This window comes from Vulpes lagopus, chromosome 3, assembly GCF_018345385.1.
Source record: "Vulpes lagopus strain Blue_001 chromosome 3, ASM1834538v1, whole genome shotgun sequence".
NCBI lineage: Eukaryota > Metazoa > Chordata > Mammalia > Carnivora > Canidae > Vulpes > Vulpes lagopus.
Window position 1 is genome coordinate 132013294 of NC_054826.1, and position 27890 is coordinate 132041183.

The 27890-nt window shown below is 44.9% G+C and overlaps 1 protein-coding gene across 1 annotated transcript; it reads left to right on the forward strand.

The window, feature by feature from the left end:
* Nucleotides 1-10969: 10969 nt before the first annotated feature.
* Nucleotides 10970-27627, forward strand: HENMT1 (HEN methyltransferase 1). The gene is made up of 7 exons (XM_041747268.1): nt 10970-12125; nt 22375-22500; nt 23531-23646; nt 24091-24225; nt 25605-25784; nt 26324-26510; nt 27045-27627. The coding sequence occupies exons 1-7, from the start codon at nt 11835-11837 to the stop codon at nt 27453-27455; spliced, it is 1446 nt and encodes a 481-aa protein (XP_041603202.1). The 5' UTR covers nt 10970-11834; the 3' UTR covers nt 27456-27627.
* The last annotated feature ends 263 nt before the right edge of the window (nt 27628-27890 follow it).

Sequence of the window (27890 nt, forward strand, 5' to 3'; positions counted from 1 at the left end):
TGTAGTTTTGTTGACTGTATCCTTTGCTGTGCAAAAGCTTCTTATCTTGATGAAGTCCCAATAGTTCATTTTTGCTTTTGTTTCTTTCGTCAAAATCTTATAATGGTACATTGTCCTAAGGCATAAAAACCTCAGGGTCCAAACATGGTGTCATTTCTCAAAAACAATGTTGGCACTGGTGTTGACAAGGTGACTCCAGTGACTAGACAGAAAATCCTTTTTTGGGACGCCTGGGTGGCTCACCGGTTGAACATCTGCCTTTGGCTCAGGGCATGATTCCAGGGTCCTGGGAGTCCTGCATCAGGCTCCTTGTGAGAAGCCTGCTTCTCCCTCTGCCTGTATCTCTGCCTCTCTCTCTGTCTTTCATGAATAAATATATAAAAATCTTTAAAAAAAAATCCTTTTTTGGGTGGGGAAGAAAATCCTTTTTCAAGTCAGGTGGTTTCCAATAAAATAGGAAGGGGACCTAATCAAATTGTCTACAAAAGAGATCCCATCAAAAATGACTTTGGCGGGGCCTGACTGGCCCAGTCAAAAGAGCATATGACTCTTTATCTCAGAGTCATGAGTTCAAACCCCACAATGGGTGTAGAGATTATTTAAAAAATAAACTTAAAAAAATTTTTTTTATGAAATATCAAATCATCATCGTTTGGTTTTGTTAAAAAAAAAAAGACAAAATTCAACTAAGTACAGTTAAAAATCTTACTGGCTTTATTCAATGATCATGATTCAGGCAGCGTCCCATCTAGCAGATATAAAGGAGCTCTGAGGAGCTACACAAACTGGAAGACTTTTATAGGCAGAAGGAAGTGGGTCAAGGAAGTTATTCTAGCAAAAAGCGGATTCTTTCGGCCAAGGCCAGGCCTCCTATCAGGGACCACAGGGGGGTCTGTCAGGCCTCATTGGTGTTGATCAGAAAATTCTAGATTGACAGATTAATATTATGTCCTGGGGAGCACCTGGGCCTTAGTCCGTTATGTGTCTGCCTTTGACTCAGGTCATGATCCCAGAGCCCTGGGATCCAGCCCCGAATTGGGCTCCCTGCTCTGTGGGGAGTCTGTCTCTCCCTCTGCCTCGGCCCCAGCTTGTGCTGTCTCTCAAATCAATAACTAAAATCTTGAAAAAAATAAGATTATGTTCTGGAAGAGTCTGAAACTGCAATTAGGTTAGGTATTAAGTCTTGGTTCGTTGATGTGGGCTTAGCATAAGTGATTCCATTTTGGGTCGGCTGTCTCTTTTTTTAACAGCATATAACTTGGAAGTAGTTCAAAGAATCAAGTGACACTGCTATAACAAAACCCCTTCAGATCCATCTACTCATTTCTGTGAATAAGATTTTTCCAGCACTTACATATATAAAAATGAAAAATAGGGACAATATTGATAAGATACTCTGTCTCACTTTATTTTTTTTTTAATTTTTATTTATTTATTTATTTATGATAGTCACACAGAGAGAGAGAGAGAGGCAGAGACACAGGCAGAGGGAGAAGCAGGCTCCATGCACGGGGAGCCTGACGTGGGATTTGATCCCGGGTCTCCAGGATCGCGCCCTGGGCCAAAGGCAGGCGCCCAACCGCTGCGCCACCCAGGGATCCCTCTGTCTCACTTTAGAAATCAGTAATATTCATAAATAGCTAAATGTACTAGTTGCTTAAAAACATATATATATCATCTTTGAACAGCTAGGTGGCTCACTCAATGGAGCATGCAACTTTTGATCTAGGGGTTATAGGTGCAAACCTCATGTTGGGTGAAGAAACTACTTAAAAAAACTTTAAAAAATGTGTATATATATGTATATAATCTCATTAAATTATGTATTTCCAATAAAATGTTACATTTTGTGTTTAATATTTACCAATACTTACATCTCTGCTATTTTGATCAGTTGTATATAACTGTTAAATAAGTACTATAGAAGAAAATAAGCTTTAAAGCTCTTAGGAAGTTTAAAACATTTTTTTTAAACATATACTTCTACTTACAGGGAAATAAAATAATTTGACCAAAAAAAAGAAGTGTGAATATAAAAATGTTGTTAGGATAAAATGTTATGAGGGAAGTGGAATGAAAATACTAGATCAAGAAGAAAAATAATGAAATAAAATTTCTCACTTCCAAAGTAGCTTCATGTGTTTTTATTATTTATTTATTTATTTACTGTCAGAAACCATTAATCTTTAGCTATCTACATACTCCAGAGGAAGGAAAATATTTTACAGGAAAGAATTGTGCCAGCATAGTCATCTAATCTACCTAACCAAGACAAGCTGCATTATAAGGGCAATCTAGGGCACCTGGCTGGCTCGGTCTGTAGAGCATGCAACTCTTGATGTTGGGGTCATTGGGTATAGAGATTGCTTTAAAAAGGGGGGGGATGGCAGGCTAAAATTTTAAAATTAAATTCCAACTGTATGACATCTGGAACAGTCATACTATGAAGACAGCAGTTTCCAAGAGATAGGTAGGGCACAGAAGATTTTTACAACAGTGAAAATACTCTGTATGATACTACTGTGGTGGATACATACCACATACATGTTAAAATCCATAGAATATACAACAGCAAGAGTGAACCTTAATGTAAACTATGAACTTTGGGTGACAATTATTTTTTAATGTACTTTCATTGATTGTCATAAATGTTCTACTGTAATGTGGAATATTGCGAGTAAGCAATATTATGTTTATGGCGACAAGGGTTTTATGGGAACATTATACTTTCTGCTCATTTTTGCTGTGAATCTAAAACCGATCTGAAAAATAAAATCTCTTTAAAAATAATTTCTCAGTTTTGGATTCCTTGATTCCAAGGTGACCAAGAAAAGAAAGAGCAATGGTTGCACCAAAAAGGGCCCTGACCATGTGCCATCTGTGAGTTACCACCACTTGTTATTGGAGGAACTTTATCACATTCTTTATGGCTCTGCTGGAAGAGGACCCTGTAGGTTTGTGCTTGGCTTACTCCAGATTTTGCCCATGGATCTTTTCCCTTTGCTGAGTATGTTTTCCTTTCACTGTAATAAATCATACTCATGACTACTACTATGTGCTGAGTCCTGTGAGTCTTCCTACTGAGTTATCCAACCGGAGAGCCATCTTGGGAACCCTCAACAGATTACCTAAAACAACTTTCTCTTCGTGTCTCTTTGGAATGCTTTCCTGCCTTGGGAATCTGTTGACAGTTCCCAGCACAGGAGAGAATAAAATGCCAATGTTTCTCTAAGATGAAGGTAAACTTGGCTGGCTGGGTTGCTAAGAGCCTGTGACTCTTGATCCCTGGGGTGGTGAGTTCAAGCCCCATGTTGGGTGTAGGGTTTATTTCATAAATAAATAAAATTTTAAAAAAGAAAAGGAAGTATAGGTCATGAAGGCAGGGAAAACTTTATTTACTCACCAATCCCAGAATTGCCCCAGGTACCATTCAGATAATCAGAATCCTGTTTGTATGGGAGTCTCTTAGCCACACCTGGCATATAATAACAGGTCTATGAGATTAGTGGTGACAGGATTGGTCTACTATCTTATAGTGGAGAGCTCATCCCAAATCAACAAGAATGTTCAAGGAAATAGAAGTTAATACAAGACAAAGTGAGTCTAAGAGCTGTTTACAGCCCTATCCTCAGGGGAAAGGCCTACATTTTTCGACAGTGGTTTTGGGGAGGGAGGCTTCCTTCCCCCAGGTCAGAAAGGTGTGTGAATGGGGCAACAATAGTTAAAGCCTGCTGGCTACATCAGACAATGTCAGAGCCTAGAGCATTCTTGTTAAAACCTATGACTGCAGATTTTTGAGAAGTCAGAAGCATTTTTCTAAGTATTTCTTCTTCACTTTTCCTTATTCTAAAGAGGTTTTTTTAAATTTTTAATATTTATTTATGATAGTCACAGAGAGAGAGAGAGGCAGAGACACAGGCAGAGGGAGAAGCAGGCTCCATGCACCGGGAGCCCGACGTGGGACTTAAAATAAGAGGTTTTAAGGAAGAGAGTAGAAGTAGAAAGTAGCAGAAGTGTAGAGAGGGAGGGTAGCCTGAAGACCCCAGCCTTTTTTGCATCCCTTTAAATAAAGTGTAGTTGAAGGACATTTTCTCACCAAGGGACAAAATATCCACACCCAGCTCCAACCAGAGCATGATGAAAGCCAGACCTACTGCCCTCTCAGTCCAGCTCTGCTGCTTATGGAATTTATGATCTTGGGTAACTTCATTTACTTTATTAAATTAAATTTTTAAGAGTTTTTAGAAGTAAGCTGTACACCGAACTTAGGGCTTGAACTCAGGACCCCGGAATCAAAAAAAAAGTTGTATGCTCTATCTACCGAGCCAGCCAGGTGCCCCAGTCTTGGGTAACCTTAAATCTGTTTTATTTTATTTTATTTTTAAGATTTTATTCATTTATTCATGAGAGACACAGAGAGAGGTAGAGACACAGGCAGAGGGAGAAGTAGGCTCCCTGTGGGAGCCTGATGTGGGACTCGATCCCAGGACCCCGAGATCATACCCTGAGCCAAAGGCAGACACTCAACCACTGAACCACCCAGGCATCCCAAATCTGTTTTTTTAATATGTAAAATGGAATCAAAGGTACTCTGCTTACAGGTTCTTCAAGATTAAACAAGTCTATATGTGCAGTGTCTAGCGTCATAGTAAACACTGAGCAGTTGCTTACTACAAATTACTTGTATTAATTATTGCTTTATTATTATGGAATTATTTACCATAACCTAGCTCCTTTTAATTCTTTTAGTGGCTTTTATGGCCTGAGACATAAAGGTGTACTTTTCTGAGGGAGAAATTCAGCCTTCATAGCTTTGAACACCTCCTTAAATTTGGTCATTTTCCACATATTTCCAAATAGAAGCCCCACCTGCATCTCCCAAAAAACTACACCCCAAGACTCTTACAGTTGCATATAAACTAGGCTCAACTTCTTAGACTCACCCATAGGAGAACTAGATTCTCCTAAGTGAGCAATGGGGATCCCTGGGTGGCGCAGCGGTTTGGCGCCTGCCTTTGGCCCAGGGCGCGATCCTGGAGACCTGGGATCGAATCCCACATCAGGCTCCCGGTGCATGGAGCCTGCTTCTCCCTCCGCCTGTGTCTCTGCCCCTCTCTCTCTCTCTGTGACTATCATAAATAAAAAAAAATAAAAAAAAAAATCAAAAGTGAGCAATGGAAGAAGGTGGCCCCAGATCTAGGGGTTAATCTTCTGACAAGCATGGTCAAAGGGTGACAGAGGTTTTGACATCCAAAGTGGAGCCTCAATTGTGGAATTTTGGGTGCAGGTATTTTTGCTAAAGAATCCCCTTGGTTGTTGGGTTTTGTTCTAGGCTGTGTATAAGAGTTGTTTTCCCTAGCTTCCTGAGAGTTTAAAGATTTTATTTATTTATTCATAGAGACACAGCTAGAGAGAGAGAGAGGCAGAGACACAGGCAGAGGGAGAAGCAGGCACCATGCAGGGAGCCTGATGTGGGACTCGATCCCGGGTCTCCAGGATCATGCCCTGGGCTGCAGGCAGCGCTAAACCGCTGCGCCACCGGGGCTGCCGCTTCCTGAGAGTTTAGATGAGATTTCAATATCCTGTAATAAATTTTTTCCCACTAGGAGCCCTGATTCAACACATTTCTAACAACAAAAAAGACATTTCTAAATAAACAAATATTAGATATCTTTCTCTTTAACAAATATTTCTCTTCATTCCATCTACCCCATCTTTTATCAGAGCACTATTGAATATTCAAAGTCATTTCGGTTTTAAAATAAAATAAATTTATACTATTTAGACCTTTTAGTTCACTTTTCTCACCATAATGACCTTCAAGTAGGTCAGATGGATCTTTTTAATCCTCATTCTACAGATAAGGAATCTTAAGTACCTCCAGTATATCTGTCCTATGTCCTCTCCAACCATTCTAAGAAGTCCTGCTTTCCCAAGCCCACAGAGGCAGCCCTGTGTCCTCAATGAGCTTGACCACCTGCCTAGACCTTACATGTGATTGAACCAGGGTGGAGATTTGACCAAAGTTGACCAGATTTCCTCTCCTGTTGGGTGCCAGGACCACCGTGTGCCTGATGTCCTATTGGGAGAATGGGATCAGGGTAACTGTGATGTTGTACAAGCAGTTCCTCTAGGCTTGATCCTGACAGGGCAGATCCAGGTTTGTGGGTTTATACAATGAGGCGTATACAATGTGGGGGCTTTCGTTAAGAACAAATATATATTTTTAAAATTATAGATATAATTTTGCACGTCTGATAACTGGAAGACTCTTCCACAGACTCTAGAAATCATGCATTTCAAGTCTAATTTCTTCCTTTTTACTTCCCTGTAGCTGCAGAGCTGGCCCACAGGACACATTCATTGTTATGATTTTCCCTCTGGGCCTGCACCATCCCACCAGGATGCCAGACAGTTCTGCGGCCATTCTCACACGAAGAAAAAAATACTAGCACTACTAGAAGAAAAAAATATCCAGCACTTGGGAGACTGATGATTGCATGATATTTGTAATATCATGCCAGAGTATAAGCTGGCTCACAGACATCTGAGGTACTGTGAGTGAGAAGCCCCAGTGTTCAACTCTAAAAAGTTACAGGTTAACGTTAAGGAGGGATAATTTGTTGTTTCCTGCTTGATAACAAAGGATACTCCGAAGGTTAGGTTTTTACTGATCTTTAGGATATTTTTTTTTTTTGAGATTTTATTCATTTATTCATAGGCACAGAGAGAGGGGCAGAGACACAGACAGAAGGAGAAGCAGGCTTCACGCAGGGAGCCCGATGTGGGACTCGATCCCGGGTCTCCAGGATCACACCCCAGGCTGCAGGCGGCGCCAAACCGCTGCACCACCAGGGCTGCCCCTGATCTTTAGGATATTAATCAGTTCCATACCTAGCTTAGCAATCTTCATTCTTTCCCTGCTAACGCTATATACTCGCTATTCAAATCCTTTCTTCCACAGCTGTCATTCCATTGGCTCCCTCACCGTAAGTTAAATAAAACTTTGTCCCATGCTCACTACTTGTATGGGAATCATGCTCTTACCAATGTGAGAATTTTATTTTACACCGTATGGAAGTGCCCGAGGAGCAGCTGATTACGTGGATACCCAAATCAGCCTCTTAGGGAAAGATTCCCCCAGTTCTGCCTGAGCCAAGTGGAAATATGGCAAATGGCTGTTAGTGGGGGAAGAAGAAAGAAGTCTTTATCAAATACAAGTAAATGCAAAATACATTTTTTTAAAGATTTTATTTATTTATTCATGAGAGATACACACAGAGGCAGAGACACAGGCAGAGGGAGAAGCAGGCTCCATGCAGGGAGCCCGACGTGGGACTCGATCCCAGGACTCCAGGATCAGGCCCTGGGCTGAAGGCAGGTGCCAAACCGCTGAGCCACCCAGGGATCCGCCAAAACTTATTTTAAAAAATGATTGTGGGGATCCCTGGGTGGCGCAGCGGTTTGGCGCCTACCTTTGGCCCAGGGCGCGATCCTGGAGACCCGGGATCGAATCCCACATCGGGCTTCCGGTACGTGGAGCCTGCTTCTCCCTCTGCCTGTGTCTCTGCCTCTCTCTCTTTCTCTCTCTGTGACTATCATAAATAAATTAAAAAAAAAAAAATGATTGTGTAACACATGCTAGGCCCTCTCAGGACCTTGGCTGGTCTGATTAAGTGAGGGGAACTGGATAAACTGAATGCGATTTTCTCCCTCTAATTTACCTAACCTCAGCTATTACATATTATGTTACTTCTCCTTCATACCGGCTCCATGTTAATTATGTGGTTTAAAAATTGTCTTCATAGGGGATCCCTGGGTGGCTCAGGGGTTCAGCACCGCCTCCTGCCGGGGGCATGATCCTGGAGACCCGGGATGGAGTCCCACGTCAGGCTCCCTGCATGGAGCCTGCTTCTCCCTCTGCCTGTGTCTCTGCCTCTCTCTGTCTCTCATTAATAAATAAAATCTTAAAAAAAAATTGTCTTCATACTCTAAGCAATCTTCAAATATTCGGTGCAATGCACTTTGGGGAAATCCTTTTGTTAAAAGGCATTCTTATTCATTTCTTTGTGACTTGAATTAATTTCCTTTCTTTGGAAATCAGTCTTCCCCATTTCACCCTACACAGCCCAGCGAGAAGCTACCAGTTCTCAGTAGGTGTCTCTGACTGACTCTAAGGCAGAATGAATTATCCCTGATGCTCCCACTGGTATTTTACTTCCCTCTTTCATAGTACCTATTTCATCCACTATAATTTATATCTTTTTCTCCAACCAGGGTCAATGGAAACACTAGGGAGAAACTTCTCAGTATTATCAAGAGATAAGAGAATGCTTCATAGAGAAGATAACATCCTACAAGTGCATGGGCCCCGTGTTCTTTCATCCTATAAACATTTTCTGAATATGCAGTTGAAGACATTATTCCCACCTTCAAGGCACTAGGTAGTGCTTTATGTAACATTGGTAATCAACACACATTTGTTGAAAAGCCATCTTCAACACAAGAGTAACATGAAAGAAGATGAATGGTAACACAGATCTTATTTTCTTGAATGGTGAATAGACTGCTGAATAATTTTAGCCTGCCACCCTCCCCCCTTTTTTTAAATTTTTATTTATTTATGATAGTCACACAGAGGGAGAGAGAGAGGCAGAGACACAGGCAGAGGGAGAAGCAGGCTCCATGCACCAGGAGCCCGACGTGGGATTCGATCCCGGGTCTCCAGGATCGTGCCCTGGGCCAAAGGCAGGCGCCAAACCGCTGCGCCACCCAGGGATCCCCCTCCTCCCTTTTTAAAGCGATCTCTATACCCATTGACCCCAACATCAAGAGTTGCATGCTCTACAGACCGAGCCAGCCAGGTGCCCTAGATTGCCCTTATAATGCAGCTTGTCTTGGTTAGGTAGATTAGATGACTATGCTGGCACAATTCTTTCCTGTAAAATATTTTCCTTCCTCTGGAGTATGTAGATAGCTAAAGATTAATGGTTTCTGACAGTACTGCTTTGGCAGCATTTTAAACTCCTTTGAAATGCATTAACTTTTTTTTTAATATGAGAAAATGTGTGACAAGTGGTGTAATTTAATCAGGATCCATCTACCATCTGATGTTAGGAAGGACTGACAAACTGAAGACCTAAGACAGATTTAACTCCTTTGTAATTTTCCTACAAATTATCATTTTTAGTGGCTCTTAAATGGCTTATGTACTCAATAGGAACAGGAGAATAAGACAGACTTTCAATAATTTAATGATCCAACCAACAATCATCTCTTGAAGGCCAACAATGTGCCCAACACCGTTAAGTAGAGTAACTATCAGAATGGGTCATCAGTAAACATTTATGAAAGTTTTTCTGGCCCTTTAAAGAGTTAAACACTTCTAAAAATATATTTATTTATTCATGAGGGACACACAGAGAGAGGCAGAGACAGTCAAAGGGAGAAGTAGGCTCCTTGCGGAGCCCAATGCGGGACTGGATCCCCAGACCCAGGATCATGCCCTGGGTTGAGGGCAGACGCTCAACTGCTGAGCCACCCAGGTGTCCCAAGAGTTAAACACTTAGAAAGCTACCCTTATGAAATATCACATAATGAAACACACTAAGCAGTGTGGTTCTGACAAGTGTAAAACCTACTTGAAGAGCAAGATTAAGGATTGGAATACTAGAGAAGGTTTGTTTACTGGACACCTTCTGGATTTTAGGCACCACAGCTGGGACATAAGGTTAAAATTCTCTGGCCCTTGCCCTCAAGGAATTCACAGCCTAGGCGATCTATCTACCCATCTATCTATATAAGCAATAGATAATAGCAATATAACTATGAATGCTGTGCTGCTGGAGTCCAGAGGAAGGAGCCCCAGCCTGGGTAATAAGTTTCTCAGGATATTTGACATTTGAGCTGCATCTTGAAGAATGAGTTAGAGAAAATAGGTATTCCAAGAAGAAAATAATAAAAAGCATACAAAACACTTTGAGGGAGACAACTTTCCTCCTGGTTATTCTGGGCACATCAAATTTTAAATGGTCATGACAGTCTATATGTATTCAAGATTGAATGCTGCCACAAGAGAAGCAGAGCTGCCCAGGAGAGCCCAGTCGAGATGTGTGGATCTACAGACCCATGAGGAATCATAAATGACATTTTTTTCTACAGTTGTTCTAAATTGTAGAGTTTGGGGTGATGTTATATAGAAATAGTTGACCAATACAGAGGTATTGTCATCCATTTATGTACAGGGTCAATGAAAGGGTATTAGGAAGAGAAGAATGGAGTTGTTGTGCCCAAGATTTTGAATACAAGAAACCACCAAGGAGCCAACACCGATGCAAGCTCACGAGCTTGGGTCCAAGTATGCCCATCAGTAGGGCAGGGACTTGGACCCCGAGGTGGGTTACAGCTGGATTTTTATGGGCTGGTCTAGGGGTCTTGGTTCCTCGTTCCAGCAAGGACCTTCCGCCAAGGGCATGCCCTTCACTTCTCTGACCACAGACCACGCCCCTAACGGATAGCCCCAGGGCGGAGGGAGGGGGTTTCCAGAGGGGTGGGGGGAGTTTCTCAAGTTCTTAGTTCCTCATTCCGATAAGGGTGTGCTCTGCGGTTTTCCTTGGAGCTGACTTGGGCTACAGGCCGCAGTTGTTGCTTATCTAGGAGCCGGTTGGGGGACATTTTCTGAATTTCTTGGGTCCCACATTCCGCCCCCTTTCAGAGGCACCCACTGCAGGACCCAATCATGGGTCCTGAAAGTTCAGTGGTTAGTATTGTTGCCTTAGCACCATGAGTTGAATGGGGGTTAACCCCGTCCCTGACAAAAGCCACTAGTTTATTAATGAAGCAGGGTCAAAGATCAGGAGGAGGAGGATGATAAGTGGGCCAGCTAGGGAGGACAACAAGGTAGTTAGCCGGGGGGAATGATCAAACCAGGATTCGAACCACCCCTGTTGCTGCTCTTGCTCTCACTCTTTTTGCCTGGCCAGTCCTTCCCTGACCTTTACCATTGATTCTCAGATGATCCCAGAGTGCTCAGTGCAGAAACAGCACTCCGTCCAGGGCAGCAGATTCCCCCTTGCTGCAGAAAAATTAGGTCTAAGCCCCTCCTGTTTTGGAGCACCACTTCAGATAAAGATGTTAGGGATTCTTGGAGGCGGGAAGTGGAGGTCTCTACGCTCTCTAAGTCAATGGCAGCCCCAAGGTTACTATTTCTACGTCAATGGCAGCCCCAAGGTTACTGTAGTGGGAAGCCTGGGTGGCCAGTGAGGCAATACCTGTTCCTGCGCCAGCCAAACCAATTCCTAGTAGGGTGGCGGTGGTGACAGCAGAGATGGGCTCTCCTTTATTTCGCCCCTGGGGGGTCCATCCATTGAAGTACCTGCTCGTCTGAACAATAGATGATTCTAGGGAGTAGTTGAACCAGCGCGCAGAAGCCCCCAGTTCTGTTCATAACCTGTCCCTGAGCGCAGGGAGTTAATCCCTCGAGCAGGCCCCAGCTGTCTTGGGGCGGTAATGACACCGGTTCTGTGTATAGGCCGCCTGCCGTCGCACAGGACCCGGTAGTGGCCTGGAGACCTAGGCAGGACCCCTGGCCTGACACAGATTGTAAGGTGAGGCCTTTGCTGCCGGGATTTTGGCTCCACCTGCAAGCATTAGGGCAGAAGGGGGGTCGGGTGTCATAGCACCGCCAGCAGGATCGGGGTAGATTTCTCCCGTGGCTGCGTTATGAACTATCCACGTCAGATTTTGGTGAGTGGGGGTTAGTTTCAGCCGCGAGGGGCTACAGCGCAGGTGATGTTAGCGGGTAAGTGGGAGCGACGCCGCCCTAGCTTCAGGGGATGGTCCTCGGCGGGCCGCCTGGGGGGCAACTGGCCGGCGCGGGTGCAGCGACCCCCGGACTTACTCCAACAGCATCTAAAAGCCCGACTAGACCTTTCGGGTTATCCGAGCACTTTGCATTTTGGGTTCTCCAATTACATGAATCACTGCTGGAGGACGGCCAGGACCTCGGTAGCTCTCGGGTCTCGCTCCCGGACCCGTCAGGGAGGGGCGCCCCGTCTGCAGCCCCCGGCGCCTCCGGCAGGGCGGCGGGAGGATCAGGTCCTGGGGGAGGAATCCTGCACGACCGGGTAAAGGGGCGCTTGGGTCGTAGAGTCGGTCGCCTTCTCGGCCTTTCGCTGGGCTAGGATCTTGGGAGGTCCTGCTTGGGGGTAAAAATGGTTTTAGCCAAGGAGGGGGACTCTGGACCCTGTCCCGCCAGGCCAGGATGTAGGGCACCTGGTCGGGGTGGCGTCCGGTTTGTCCCTGCAGATCACGGCCTGAACCTGTAGGATAACAGGTCTGAAATTTCCCTCTCCGTATGTCCGTGCTCGGATTGAGCCCTTTCCCTAAAGTCCGAGAAGTGGGAGAGCGGAAGAGTGTGGGGGGTTGTGTCCGCCCCGCCATGTACCCGCCCCCGCCCACGCCGGGGCACAGACAGCCGTGGCGATGAACAAGGACACAGTAACGCAGACAAACGTCCCGGTGCGGCCGCGGAGACAAAACGGAAAGTGAACCGATGGGGGGCAGCCGGCCCTCCCCCCAGGCGGGGACCCCGCCCCCCCAGGCCCCGGCGCCGGCCGCCAGCGCGCCCGCCCAAGCCAGTGTCCCCCTCTACGGGTTGGCCTTCCTGCAGGTAGGAGGAGGGCAGGGAGCTCAGAGCAGGCGCGCAACAGGTAGAGGAAGGTGGAGTGCACTCACCAGGCGCGGGACCCTCCGGGTGGGGTCCTGGGGTCTCTCGGATCCCGGACGAGCCCCCAAATGTCGTGCCCAAGATTGCGAATCCGAGAAACCACCAAGGAGCCGACACCGATGCAAGCGCACGAGGGTCTATTAGCAAGCTCGAGCTTGGGCCCAAGTGTGCCTGACAAGGCGGGGCAGGGACCTGGACCCAGGGGGCTTCCAGGCTGGGTTTTTATGCGCTGGTCTAGGGGATTTCCAGAAGGGTGGGGGAGTTTCTCAAGCTCTTAGTTCCTCATTCCAATAAGGGCGTGCCCAGCGGTTTTCCTTGGAGCTGACTTGGGCTACAGGCTGCAGTTGTTGCTTATCTAGGAGCCAGGGGTGGGGGACATTTTCTGAATTTCTTGGGTCCCACAGAGTCCGTTGTTTTTTTTTCTGACAGCCCAAGAGAGAACACACAGGAGAGAACTCAAAAGCTGTATCAGGGGTATCCCTGGGTGGTGCAGCGGTTTGGCGCCTGCCTTTGGCCCAGGGCGCGATCCTGGAGACCTGGGATCGAATCCCACGTCGGGCTCCCGGTGCATGGAGCCTGCTTCTCCCTCTGCCTGTGTCTCTGCCTCTCTCTCTCTCTCTCTGTGTGTGTGTGACTATCATAAATAAATAAAAATTAAAAAAAAATAGTATGTTAAAAAAAAAAAAGCTGTATCAGGCAGGGTTTTCCAGAGAACCAAATGTGTCTGTTATGTTTATTTATTTATTTATTTATTTATTTATTTATTTATTTATTTATTTATTTTAAGGACTTAGCTTATGTTATTGAGGAGGAAGGTAGGTCCAAAAGCTGCAGGGTGGGCCATCGGGGTGGAGACACAGGGTGAAGTTGTATTTGGAGCCCAAGGCAGTTAGTTGGCCAACTTCCTTCTTGCTAGGAGGCGATTAGTCTTTATTCTCTTAAGACCTTCAACAGATTGGATTAGGCCCACCCTCATTGTAAAGGGTTATCTGCTTTACTGCAAGACTACAATTTAGATGTTAATTTCAGACAAAAAACACCTTCATAGAAATGTCCAGAATAATTGCTGGGCACTGTGGCCCAGCCAAGCTGGCATATAAATTTTACCCTGGTATCAGTAGAAAAAAACTGTGGACAATGGGAATGCCTCTAGGAAGCTTTGAATGAGCTCATCACAAAGTCCTTTAGCTGCAGGGCACATAGGGCTGAGGGCACTGCACAGATTCTCAGAAATGTCCTGGAGATTAATGGTTTGCTAGAAAAGCTGATGGCTCACATTTTAGTTTCCTAGGATATGTTTTATTAAGTTTTAATTTAAGGGGTGCCTGGCGGGCTCAGTCCGTGCAGCCTGCGGCTCTGGGTCTCAGGGTTGTAAATTTGAGTCCCATGTTGGGTGTAGAGATTACTTAAAAATCTTTTAAAGTTATTTTCAGCTGGTTGAAAAGTGATTGAGAGGTAAGCTGCACATTAGTTTATCTTTCTAATAATTTCTACTTGATGTCCTTTATGCATCTCAACGTTGGTATATCTTAGAATGAATGCTTGATTTTTAATCCTTTCCAATCTTCTTCCTCCATAGTCTTTTCCACCTAGTAATTCCATCCTCACAACTGATTGCAGCAGAAACCCGGTAAATATTTTGGCGGGGATGTGTGCGTGTGTGCCACAATTGTTTTATGACAAATATTCCACATCTGTGACCCTCCCCATTCAGAAGTTCTTTGAGATAATGCTGTCAACCTTGGCCAGATAGGGTGGAGTCATCTGACTCGCCTCTCCTGAGAACGGCTCTGTAGATACGATAGATTTTTGAACTGCCTGTTGACCTGCCTGTCACTTTGTCAACCTCGGCCGTGTTCATCTGGTTGGACACGAAGATATAGTTGTTGGCAAAGTGTTTCTGCCTCACATCTCTCTCAAGGCCTCTAAATATTTCATCCTATTTTGAGCATCAGACTCAATCTGGCATCCAGGATAACTGTTGGTCACTTATTGCATGGCAGACACGTGAAAGAGGACCTCTGCTGCCTCCATTTTGACCTATCTATACTTTCTGATTAAGTTCTTTGTTTCCAGCTTACCTGTTAACTCACGCAAAAGACCCTGTGTGCAAAGCATCCTTGGTGGGAACTGAAACTACTCCTCAAGAATAAAGACTGCCCCGGGTCCCTAAGGTCCTAGTGATTGACCCCAGGTCAGTAATCGGCCTGACCTTTTTAGCCTACCTACATGTACCCCCAACCTTTGTCCTTCATTTTCCTTATATAAACCTGGAAGTAGTTTCAGCACTTTTGAAACAGTCTTTGAGAAGTTAGTCCACTGTCTTCTTAGTGTTGGCCTCACTAAAATAAATTCTTTCCTTCTTTTACCACCACTCTCTCTGCCTCTGGATTTTATCAGCAGCCAGTGGCTGAACCTGATCTGTTTGAGACCCTTGCAGCCAGCTTGCCCTTGCCCGTGCTCCTGTTACACACCCACAAATGCTGGACTGGAAGTCATAAGTACCTCTATCTTTTTCACTCAAACCAGTACTTGCTCTATAATAGGTATACTGTATATTTATTCAACGGTCATTTTTTTTTTTTTTTTTTTAAGATTTTGAGAGAGCACAAGCAGGGGGTAGGGGCAGAGGGAGAGGGAAAATCAGGCTCCCTGCTGCAAGGGAGCTGATGTAGGACTCCATCCTAGGACCCAGGGATCATGACATGAGCCAAAGACAGATACTTAACCGACTAAGCCACCCAGGCACCCCTTGAATGGGTAATCTTATTTCTCACTTTTCAGCTGAAAAGTTGACACTCAGAGGAGTAAGTAAATTTTGAAAGGTTAGAGAGTAATAGCCAAATCCATATTAAAATTTTTTAACTATAAAGAAAATCAGTATAATTGTGTAGAAAATTATGAGAACATAATCTATGTGTGTATCTCTTTTTCTCAGTCACATACATAAAAGCACACACACAAACTTGTTTAGAATTATGGAAATCATTGTTACAGATGTGCACGGATCCATCCAGAGACCTCCTCTCAGTTGGCCAAAGTCCAATATTTTATTTTACCATAAAAATAATTTTACAACAAAAGGCACCAAATATGATAATTCTTTATCTAAGAAAGGTTTACTGAGGGCCTGCGATGTACCAGGCGGGTAGTGCTCTGGACACCGGAGCTAACAAATTTGCTTTGTTAGCTTTCCTTACAAGTTCCTTGTAGCTAATATTCTAAGAGGAGGAAACAGGCAATAAGCAAATGAACAAATATATAGGTTATCAGATGGCAGTAGGTGCTACGGCAAAAAATAACACCGGGGAGGGGCGCCTGAGTGGCTCAGGGTCTGCCCTTGGTTCAGGTCATGATCTCGGAGTCCTGGGATGGAGGCCCATGTTGGGCTCCCTGATCAGCAGGGAGTTGTCCTCGCCCTCTCCCTCTGTCCCAACCACCACACCCCCGGCTCACGCTCTCTTCTAATAAATAAAATCTTTAAGAAAAATAATACAGGGTAAAGAGAAAGAAAGTATGGTGAGTGGGGACAGGTTTATTTGGCCTATTCATTTAAACTCATTCCGAAGGGGATCCCTGGGTGGCGCAGCGGTTTGGCACCGGCCTTTGGCCCAGGGCGCGATCCTGGAGACCCGGGATCGAATCCCACATCAGGCTCCCGGTGCATGGAGCCTGCCTTCTCCCTCTGCCTGTGTCTCTGCCTTTCTCTCTCTCTCTCTCTCTCTCTCTCTCTGTGACTATCATAAAAAAAAGAAAATAAAAAAAAAAAATAAACTCATTCCGAAGGTGTAGAGCATGGTCTCAGTGGGATTTAACAATCTAGTGTAGGAAGGTAAGATTAGGCATGAAAACAAGATGACAAAGGGTAAACAAGGGTACTGGCCACTGGAAGGAGCAGATGCAACTGACAGCTTGAAGAGGTCAAGATTTGGCGATTGTCCAAATGTGGGAAGGGTGGAAGTGGATAAAGCCAAGGATGATTTTCACACTGAAAGAGCAGGAGACCAGGAAAATGATAAAATAGGCACATTCGGAGAGGGAGTCAGACATGAGAATTCAACATCATAAGTGATCCAGCTAGCAGCTTAAGGCAAAAACTCTAAATCCAGGAATCCTGTACAGATCATTTATTAACTTAAAAAGTTTAAATATTTTTAATATGTAGTAAAATATTCATAACATTTAAAATTTTTTCCAGCTGTATAAGGATATTGATTTGACAAGTCTGTATGTTATGCTAAAACTTAACCATTTTAAGTATATAGTTCAGTGGCATTAAGCACATTCACGTTGTTGTGCAACCATCACCGCCATCCATCATCCCAAACTGAACTCTATACTCATTAACCATTAACACCCAGTTCCTCCTTCCAGCTCAGCCCCTGGCAACCACCCTTCTCACTCCATGAATTTGACTACTTTTGGTATCTCATATAAATGGTATCATACTGAAGGAGAGGAAAACTAATTTTCCCTCTACCTTTTTGAATTTTTGGCTGAGACTCCTGTATTAAAAGACATATTAACATATGAAAAATAAACAAGTCTATTAACATGTATACCTCATGTATACAGGAGAGATACTTGGGAAGAACAAGTAAATCCCAGAGGAAGGGATCCCTGGGTGGCACAGCGGTTTGGCGCCTGCCTTTGGCCCAGGGCGCGATCCTGGAGACCCAGGATTGAATCCCACATCAGGCTCCTGGTGCATGGAGCCTGCTTCTCCCTCTGCTTCTCCCTCTGCCTGTGCCTCTGCCTCTCTCTCTCTCTCTCTGTGACTATCATAAATAAAAATAAAAAAAAAAAATCCCAGAGGAAGCCCAAGGCACCATTTTATTTTTATTTTTTAATTTTTTTTTTCTTAAAGATTTATTTATTTATTAATGAGAGAGAGAGAAGCAGGCTCCACACTGGATCTCATTGAATAGTCTCTTAATCCTGAGTTTTTCCCAGATCTCATTGAATAGTCTCTTAATCCTGAGACTAGGTCAATTAGGTTAAAGAGCTGTACCTCATTTCAGGAGGTGGTGTTTCAGGTGAGCTCCCAAAGTCAGGCCTACATGAGGTGCAAGCAATCAGGATTTAATAAGAGGCATTTCTAGGGGTGCCTGGGTGGCTCAGATGGTTGAGCATTCAACTCTTGGTTTTTGGCTCAAGTGGTGATCTCAGGGTCCTGGGATGGAGCCACGCTCAATGCATTCTGTTTGAGGTTATCTTTCCCTCTCCCTCTGACCCTCATGCTTGTGCACTCTTTCTCTAAAAAAAAAAAAAAAAAAAATCTTAAAAAAAATTTAAGAGGCATTTCTATGGAAACAAAAGAAAAACAAAACTTAATGAACAGACTATAAGCTGAGTTTCTGGGTCCAGAGGGCAGTTAGTGGAGAAGATTTCTAGATATTGGGCTTGAAGCATCTTTAGAATGAGGAGAGGCAGTGGTAATCAGATTCTCCTGGGTTGCAGTTTGAATGTCTCTGGTGACATCATCAGGTGTTCCAGTGACCTTTCTGGTTTGGCTCACATAGCAAGGCATGAAGGTTATCCATACATGAACTATGAGCTATTGTGGTGACTTCAGTGGAGTTTTCATCAACTCATCCAGCTTCAGCTCTCAGGGCTTTAGAAAAAGGATGGTTTCTGTTCTTATTGATCCCAAGTCAGAAGGATGGGATAAAATTGAAAATCTCCATATCTACTGGAGAAAACTAGAAGAATTCAAGATCGGGCCCAGTTTGCAGGTAGATAACAAAACCTCAAAGACAATGAACAGGACTAAAACTATGATATTCCTGAAAAGTGTGGCACTGAAAATTATTCTTCCTCCTCCCTCTGCCCCTTACAGTATTTGTCCTTTTGTGACTGGCTTATCACGTCTTCATGGTTCAACTATACTGTAGCATGTTAGCATTTCCTTTTAAAGGCTGAATGATATTTCATTGCATGTATACACCACTTTTGTTCAACTGTCGGTGGACATTTGGATTGTTCCTACCTTTTCCTGCTCTGAATGATACTGCTATGAACACGGGTGTACAAATATCTGTTTAAGCCTCTGCTTTCGGTTCTTTTGCATATATACTGTTAATAGATAAACTGAAGCATATTGAAATTTTTAGGAATTGGAGCAAAAATCAATTTGGATCGGGTAGGTCCTAACCACTGTTAGGAGCTAGAGGGAAGACTTGTATAGGGAAGATGCCAAAGCAAAGCAAGGAAATTATTTGATTGCTTACTGCTTAAACACGTACCTTATTTGGGAAGGACTATCTGCCGCTGGACATTCTCAGGTTTCCATGTTTTAACCTTGAGGCATCTACATGCTTACGTTTGGGTTTGCTGAAGTGTAGGCTGCCCAAGCATTAGAGCCACCTCAATACAATGGCCTCCTTGTTGAATTAATCTAAAAATACCCAGAAGTGGAATTCACTTATTAAGATTCTGTTTAAATGATATACCTGTAATAAGGAATATATTCCTCTAATGAAGACAATCTACTAAAGCTACTGTTTCTGGACTCCTGGATGGCTCAGTGGCTGAGCCTCTGCCTTTGGCCGACATGATCCCAGGGTCTTGGGATTGAGACCCACATCAGGCTCCTGCGAAGGAGCCTGCTTCTCCCTCTCCCTCTGCGTATGTCTCTGCCTCTCTCACTGTCTCTCATGAATAAATAATATCTTAAAAAACAAAAAACAAAAAAAAAAAAAAGTTTCCCCAGGCCAATAGGAATGTCTCAAAACAGTGACCCTTGCGTTGTTGTTTTTCCTATGAGACTAGACCCTTCAAAATACCCAATTGAGTAAGCTATTTGTGATATTCCAAAGCTGTTATTACTGTCCTTTGCATATTATGGCATTAAGTGTTTGAAAGTGCAGTTCTAATATATAATTTACGGAATATCAGATTATCGATTCATTAATAAGCACCAGCTTTTGAGTCTCTTAAAATGACTAAAAATATTTTTTTCCCCTAAAGAATGCAGTTTTGCCTCTCGGCCTCCTGAAACTAACTCTTCCACCGACCAAAAAATAAAGACATAAGTGGTTATAAAGTGTCCAGTTGGACGTCTGGCAGGGGAAGGACACAGGATGCAGCAATGTTTCTGAGAGATGGTCCAGTTGCCCTCCCTGCACAGGTGCCCTCCCTGCACGCGGAAATGACCGGTTGGAGGTTTGGGGGCTGGAGGAACGTTCTTCTGAGCTCAGAGGTCATTGGACCAACCTCACCGAGCGCCGAGTCCCCTCCGGGCCCGCGGGTCGTTCTGAGGCTGGGGAGGCGCAGGTTAGGAGGCGAGGTGCCGCCCTGGACGCGGGGCAAGGCCGGGCCGCGCGCTCCCCCGCCCCCGCCCTCTGCGCCCGCCGGCCAGCGCCCACCCGGCGGGCATGTCCCACCCCCGCCCTCGCCGCCTGGGCAATGGCCTGGGGCACGCGCCGGCGGCCGTTAGGAGCCGCGAAACCGACGCCTCCAAGCCCCGCGCCTGGGGAACCGGGGCTGCCCGAGACCGGGGCGGGGGGCGCGCGGGTGTGGACGGCCCGGGTGTGGGCGGCGTGGCTGCGGGGGAGGGGGCGGCGCGGGTGTGGCCGCGGGCGGGTAAGGCGGGGCGGCTCAGGTGTGGCCGCGGGTGTGGACGGCCCGGGTGTGGGCGGCGTGGCTGCGGGGGAGGGGGCGGCGCGGGTGTGGCCGCGGGCGGGTAAGGCGGGGCGGCTCAGGTGTGGCCGCGGGTGTGGACGGCCCGGGTGTGGGCGGCGTGGCTGCGGGGGAGGGGGCGGCGCGGGTGTGGCCGCGGGCGGGTAAGGCGGGGCGGCTCAGGTGTGGCCGCGGGTGTGGACGGCGCGGGTGTGGGTGGGTAACGCGGGCGGGGCGGCCGGGCCGTGGGTTGAACCGCGGGGGAGGGGGCGGCGCAGGTGTGGCCGGCGCAGGTGTGGCCGCGGGCGGCTCAGGTGTGGCCGCGGGCGGGTAACGCGGGCGGCTCAGGTGTGGCCGCGGGTGTGGCGGGCGCGGGTGTGGGCGGTCACGCGGGGGCGAGCGGCGGCCCCGGAGTTGGTGATTGACGCGCGGGCCACATTTTAGGCTGAGAAGCAAGGCTTTAAGTCCCGCCTGCGCGGGCTCGGACGCGCCTTCCGCTCCCCTGGCGTGCACCCGCGGGCGTGGCGGGAGGCGGCCTGCGAGCGTCGGGCGCCCCCGCGGGGGAGCGGGCGCCTCGGGGTCGCACGGTCGGTGTTTCCAAGCCGCACGTTTGGAGCCACTTGAGAAATCAGTTACTGAAGTTGGGGGCTCTGAACTCATGGTCCAGCTTGTATCAAATTTAACGGAAAGGGGACGAATGGGGGTTACTGGATGTAGCTGGGTTTGTGCTAGTGAGAAGTGGCTGTTAGTTTCTGAGCCTGTTTTGTCTGAAGCCCTGCTTAGGTTGAGCAAATTCTGTTAATTAAATGGTAACGGGTAAAGAGAAGGGAGGGAGCTTGCTCTTTTTACTCATTTAGGCAGCTGTGGGGTCCAGACTCGCCCAAAAAGTGGTACTTTGTATTTACAGCGAGTGCTTGCCGAATCAGAGCTCGGGTACATCGGCTTTTTTGTTGCAGCAAAACTTGAAAACTTGGAAGCAATGGGAGAAAACAAAGAGGTAATGATTCTTTTCTTAACCTGCTTGTAGGAGTATCAAGAGGGATTCGTGAGATGGATTGAGGTAAACAGTACACTCATAGTATTTACTAGTGTTAATGTGCTTTTGGATCAGCCGAGTTTTTAACTGAAGATGGTGATTGAGGCGTGTGGCCTGAGGCCCGAGAGTCTGCGTTTCCAAGTGTCTGGATAAACAGCCCCATGAACACTTGGAGTACCGAGGTCATATTTCTGTGCTAATTGGTAGCTACTTGCTACTGTGGTTACTGAACACCTGGGAAAATGCCTTGTTAATAAAAATTAAGTCTTCAGTAGGGAAGAGATGGTGTTCAGTTCCATTTTCAACAGCCGGGGATTCATAGCCAATGAGCAAACGGAAGGGCTGAGTGGATGGAAGAGACCACAAGGGAGTGGGCTCTTGCTAAACTGATTTAACAGGATTCTTGGTAAGGCAGTAAGACAGCTCCATCAGATTTTCAAGGGGTGGTTACAAATTTGATCTGGTTGACATTAAGGGTTCTTGGTGCCTCGGTGGCTCAGTCAAATGTTTGTCTCTGGCTCAGGTCATGATCCCAGAGTCCATGGACAGACCCTTGCGTTAAGCTCACTGCTCACCAGGGAGTCTTTCTCAGCCCTGCACCCTACTTGTGCTGTCTCATTCTCAAATTTCAAGCTGGCCTGAGCAGGCCCAAGACGATGGTGTCCAGGTCAAGGCCTAATCAGAGGGCTTGGGAGTAGTTTGGTCAAGGAGTCTCATTCTCCCGCCTACTTGAACTCGAAGCTCTGTTAGTTGCCTAGAGACTGTTTTAAATGCATTAGCTCTAGGAAGTATAAACCCAAAACCTCACTTTTAAGACATAAGGAGCTTATATGAACTGGAGGAAATACCACTGAGTGATTATTTTTTTTTTTTTTCTTCTCCCAGACACAGGTGGCTGAAAGGACAATGTATTGAGAGTGGTGAAGCTCGTTTTTCCTTATTTAACTCCTGAATTTGTGGATGATTTTAGAACACCTCTTTTCTGTTTCAGTGCAACAGTATGGTTGATAATTGTGAAGAAGTGCCCACCAAGGAAGTGATTGAGTTCAGACCGCCACTATATAAGCAGAGATACTTCTTTGTTAAAAATTTAGTGCAACAACATAAACCCAAGAAGGTATTTCTTTCCGACTGTCTTAACTGAGTCATAAAAAAACTGAAAATTTAGTTAGTAAGCGGATTATTTAAAGATTTGTTGCAAGAAAGGAAAAAGCTTTTTTTTTTTTTTTCAATAATGGAGCAAACATTTTTGGCAGGGGATACAAGGGTGGTGTGATTGGATAGTATAATGTATTGAGCTGAGGTTATCCTTTTCTAGGAGGGATCCTTAAAATTTCCTAAGGCTGTAATTTGCTCTTGGACCAGATTTTTTAATGCTATGAACCCTTCTCCCACTGTCCCATAAATGTGCCTGCTTCAGAAACCCTTTACTGAGTGCAATATTGTGGTAGATTGCAAGGCTTACCTAAAATATTGAAGGTAAAGGTTCTTTGGTGAAACAGGTTTGAGGAAAAATTGGATTGAATAGATCGAATATACCTCATTGCTAAGGGAGAGTTAGTCCCTTTTTTTTCACATGGGACTTAGTGCTGTAATACTTTGGTTTCCTGATAGAATTGAATCAGATTTAACACGTTGCTTTTTAAGATAATATTATATGGAATCTTGTCTTGAGTATTAAATCCCTGGATTCCTCCTTAAAAGCCATTTAGTTACCCTAGAAGCTGATTTGGGTTATCTATCTTTGGGATTGGGTCCATTAAAGTATTCTCCTAAAGTGGAAATCTGTAATTTAGTAGGTGATTTTGCTGTGGTGAATGCAGACTTCTTGCATAATTAAGATCCATTTAATAATCTAATCCCCTTAATGTACATTTATATTAACACTGAATAAATCCCTAAAACGCTGTTCAAGATCAGATCTGTCTGATGTTTGGTATGCACACTTAGCATTTTATAGGATACCTTCCATGTGGGTTCTGGGTGCCAAAAACACAATTTACTCCCTGCCCACCCCTCGCCTGTTAGGTTTCAGGTTAATTTTGTTCTACCTAAGGATCTTGACATAATGGTTTATATGGTAATTCTCAATCACTTGAAAATTTTGGTCATTTGACTTCTATTTCAATGTTCTGTTTCATCTGTAGGTTGCAGACTTGGGCTTTGGAGATGCCACACTTATATGGATGCTAAAATACCATCATTGCATTGAACATCTTGTTGGAGTAGATACTTACGCTGGCAGTACCTCTCAATGGGAAATGTAATATCAAGTTTCTGTGCATAATTTGAAATTAGTGGCAGCATGAGGAAGTGTCCATACAGCTTGGTTTAGAAGATTGGCACCATGATAGCCTCAAGTGCACCCGAATGACTTTATCATAATATGGAGAATAAGTTTTTCTGACCAGTGGAGAAAGCATAGCCTCAGTTAATTACAATAGCCAAAGCACTGCAGATTTTCAAATGGCAAAATCTTTAATGTTGGACACCAAGAGAACATAAAAGGCCTGGGACAATGTCTTAAGTTTAATTTAAGCAGGACCAGCTCTTTAGTCTGACCAGTAATCTATGAGGAAGTTCCCCTGTGACCTGGAGCTTAATACATCAAGTCATAGAAAACTGATTTAGATAATTATTAGAATTCTACAGCTGGTGAGATTCTTAATAGATTAGTATTGAAAGATCCCTTCTATGTTTTTTGCAGAAGTAATTTGAGCCCATCAGTGGGGGATTATCTAGTTCCTCGGGACCTAGATTTGACTATAACCTTGTATCGTGGCTCTGCTGTACAGAAGGACTCTCGTTTGGTTGGATTTGACTTGATGACATGTATTGAATTGTAAGTATTAAACTGATTCTTCCTGTATAAATTAGAAGCTGTATATAATTAGTATCAGTAAATTTAGTGTTCTCTAAATTTTATAATTTAAATTTGTAAAGCAGATTGCTTTGACAGGATTGGCTTTATTTTCAGATTTACAGATAAGCTGTAAAAATAGCAGGAGTACCTGTTTTTTAAAAAGATTTTATTTAGGGCAGCCTGGGTGGCTCAGTGGTTTAGCCCTTGCCTTTGGCCCAGGGCGTGATCCTGGAGTCCCGGGATCCAGTCCCACGTCAGGCTCCCTACAGAGGGAGCCTGCTTCTCCCTCTGCCTGTGTCTCTGCCTCTGTCTTTCATGAATAAATAATTTTTTTTTTATCCTTGAGAGACAGACAGAAAAAGATTTTATTTATTCTTGAGAGACAGAAAAAGATTTTATTTATTCTTGAGAGACAGAAAAATATTTTATTTATTCTTGAGAGACAGAGGCAGAGACACAGGCAGAGGGAGAAGCAGGCTCCCCACAGGCTCCGTGGGACTCCATCCCGGGGCTCCAAGATCACACCCTGGGCCGAAGGCAAGGGCTAAACCGCTGAGCCACCCAGGGATCTCCCCAACCATTTTTCTTTTGTCTAATGTATGAATTTAAAGCAATTTCACTCAAGTGCATTATAGCTGCAACTACACATTTTTGTGTATTTGCATTCATACTGCAAGGAAGCCAAATTGAAGACCCAGGATGCTGAGTCATGTACCTGTGCATCTTCCAGTTACTGGTCTGGAGTTAATCTCCTGCCCCCATCACCTATCCAGCTGAGCTGTCGTGGTTATGGGGAGTTGGACAGCATACTTGCCCTAAAAATGTTTGTTTATATTGTGTAGCATTTTTCTGTCAGTGTCTCTTGCTGCATCAGGATAGGAATGGCTTCCCAGGTCTAGTGGCTGTACTTAGTTGATCTGGTTCTTGAGTGTGGGTGAGAATCTACCTGGTATCTGATCCTGAAGCCCACAACTAAGGCATGTATTCTGGTCTCCTAGACCTGCAGGTTTCTTGGGAGCTTATACTTTTGCTCATTTCTTTAGTTACTTTCAGTGAAGCCCAGAGAGCCCTGAAAAGGGGTAACGTGGATGAAGTGCAAAGTGCGAATATGAAGAGTTGAGTTTAAGTCATTTAAGTACTGTTCTATATTTAGAGAAGGGGTAAATCAATGTAGCGATGGAAATTTTTTTAGGGCCCCCTTGGTGGCTCAGTGGTTAAGCATCTGCCTTCAGCTCAGAGCATGATCCTGATCTAGGATCCTTGCAAGGAGCTGCTTCTTCCTCTGCCTCTGTCTCTGTCTCATGAATACAGTCTTTAACTATGAAAATAATTGCATTCTTTCCTGTTGACCATTTCAGGATAGAACATTTAGATTCTGAAGATCTGGCCAAGTTTCCTGAAGTTGTATTTGGTTATTATTCCCCACGTATCATCATCATCAGCACACCAAACTCTGAATTCAATCCCCTGTTTCCAGCATCAACCTTTAGACACTTAGATCACAAATTTGAGTGGAACAGAATGCAGTTTCAGACCTGGTGAGTTCGAGTCTTATCAATATTGTGTGTGTGTGTGTGTGTGTGTGTGTGTGTGTGGTATCCCACAGGAGTTTAAAATGCTATGATGTCTCTTTACATATAAATTCCCAATATTCAGCTTGGCGCATATAAAGGAGCCTCCGTATTTGGGCATATGAGACAGGCAAGCATGGAAAAGTGTATGGGGGGCACCAGGTGTCTTGACACGAAGGCCTCAGTAGTGGTGTGAAGATGAGGAAACAAAGCAGAGGGCATAGGGCACTGTAGGTGAGCTTTGCCAGGGGTGTTCCTTGCCAGGGCCTTGCCAGATGGTCATGTTTCTGGCATTGCGCAACAATTGGGATTGTAACCAGTGTGGTCTCCTTTTTTTTACCCATAAACTGTGCTCTAACTTTTCCTTTCTCCATATTTTTGCAATTACTTGGACACTGACATTCAGGACCCTGAGCCCCTCAGAAGGAAGTAAACCCTGTGTGGCACTGTGTTGCATTTTGTAAATCTTAGCTCATTATGTTAATGCGTTTCAAAATTGATTTCAGGGCTTCGGATGTGGCAAATCTCTACAATTACTCAGTAGAGTTTACTGGTGTGGGGTCTCCACCAGCAGGAGCTGAGCATGTTGGGTACTGTACCCAGATAGGGGTCTTCCAGAAAAACGAAGCAAAGGCAACTGAATCATGCATTTCCACACCAGAGGAACATGTTTATGAAACCTGTGAGTATTTTGTGAGGTAGTGACCAGGGAAAGAAGCAATGGGAAAGAAGCACATGGGTTAGGATGCTGAACTCTGTAGAGATAAGTGTAAATGACCTTAGGAGAAGCTTTCATGCCCACAACTGGGCATGGGTTGATTAGAGACCACCTCCTTAGAGACCACCAAGCTGATGTGCCAGTGACCCTCCCCCTGTCAGCAGCAGCAGGAAAGAGGAAAGCCAGCAGTACTTCATAGTGGGGCTCAGGAAAGGAATTACCCCTGAACCTCCAAGCTTCTCAGGTTCTGGTGTGAAGAATAAGCACGTTGCCCTTTTAACAATTTTTATACCCTTTTCCTTCTAATATCAAGTTGGAACATTGGGTTGGTGTGAATTGGTAGAAACCTGGCTTTGGGATACTTTGTGATCATCAGGATTAAATCTTTAAAACAGAAACTGTGCCAGTAGTGATTCCCATTATGTTGCACTCCCGGCTGGTAGGGTTTGATACACATAGTGTACAGTTAATTCGCGATGCAGGAAAGTGATGAAATCTTTTTCCTTCAGGTTTTTACAACAGCATATCCCAGTTTACAGGAGAAGAAAAACCTCCTGTTAGTTCTGAGCGCAGAGGTGTTAAGAGCCTCCAACTCTATGAGACTGAGGTTTATCGTCGATCCGAAGAAAAAGGTGAACGGTAGATTGGTGCCAGAAGACAGTTGCGTCCCACGGTACGGATTAATCGTCACCGACGCTCAAAGGGCCCAAATTGAGAGCTCCCCCAAGCCTTACTGTGTGGGAAAGAAATTCTACGTGCCCCTGGAAAGACTCATTACTTTTCCAAAGGTGAACCGCTTGGTTGATAGTGTCGAGCGGCTGCGCAGCCTCCTTTCCGAGGCGCTGAAGCTGAACAGGGATCAGAGTGCCCTCCAGGTGGACTTGCATGATCACTACTCACGGACCATGCTTTCCTACTGAAGCCGCGGACCTTAATGATAGGCTTAGTTTGAAAATTGTACGTTTAGGCAACTTAGTTTTGAATTTCCCTATCCTTGTGTGTTTTCATATGCTTTTTGGGGGTGGTGTAGGGTTCACGTTCACACGTTTCTGTTGTACCCGTGTTAAATGACTTAAATTTGTAAACTATGAAATAAAAATTTTCCACTGAAAATAAGAGTAACTTTTATTTCTAGGATTCTCAGTGCCTGGGTTGCTTAGTCAGCATCTGCCTTGGGCTCAGGTCATGATCCTGGTTCCTGGGAGCGAGTCTGGCATCAGGACTCCCTACTCACCAGGGAGCCTCCTTTCTCTCGCTCTGTCCCCTGCCCCTGCTTTCTCAGTCTTAAAAATTCTAGGATTCTCTGCCTCTTGGGATAAATTCTAACCCATAAACTTTGCCTAAAACAGAATACA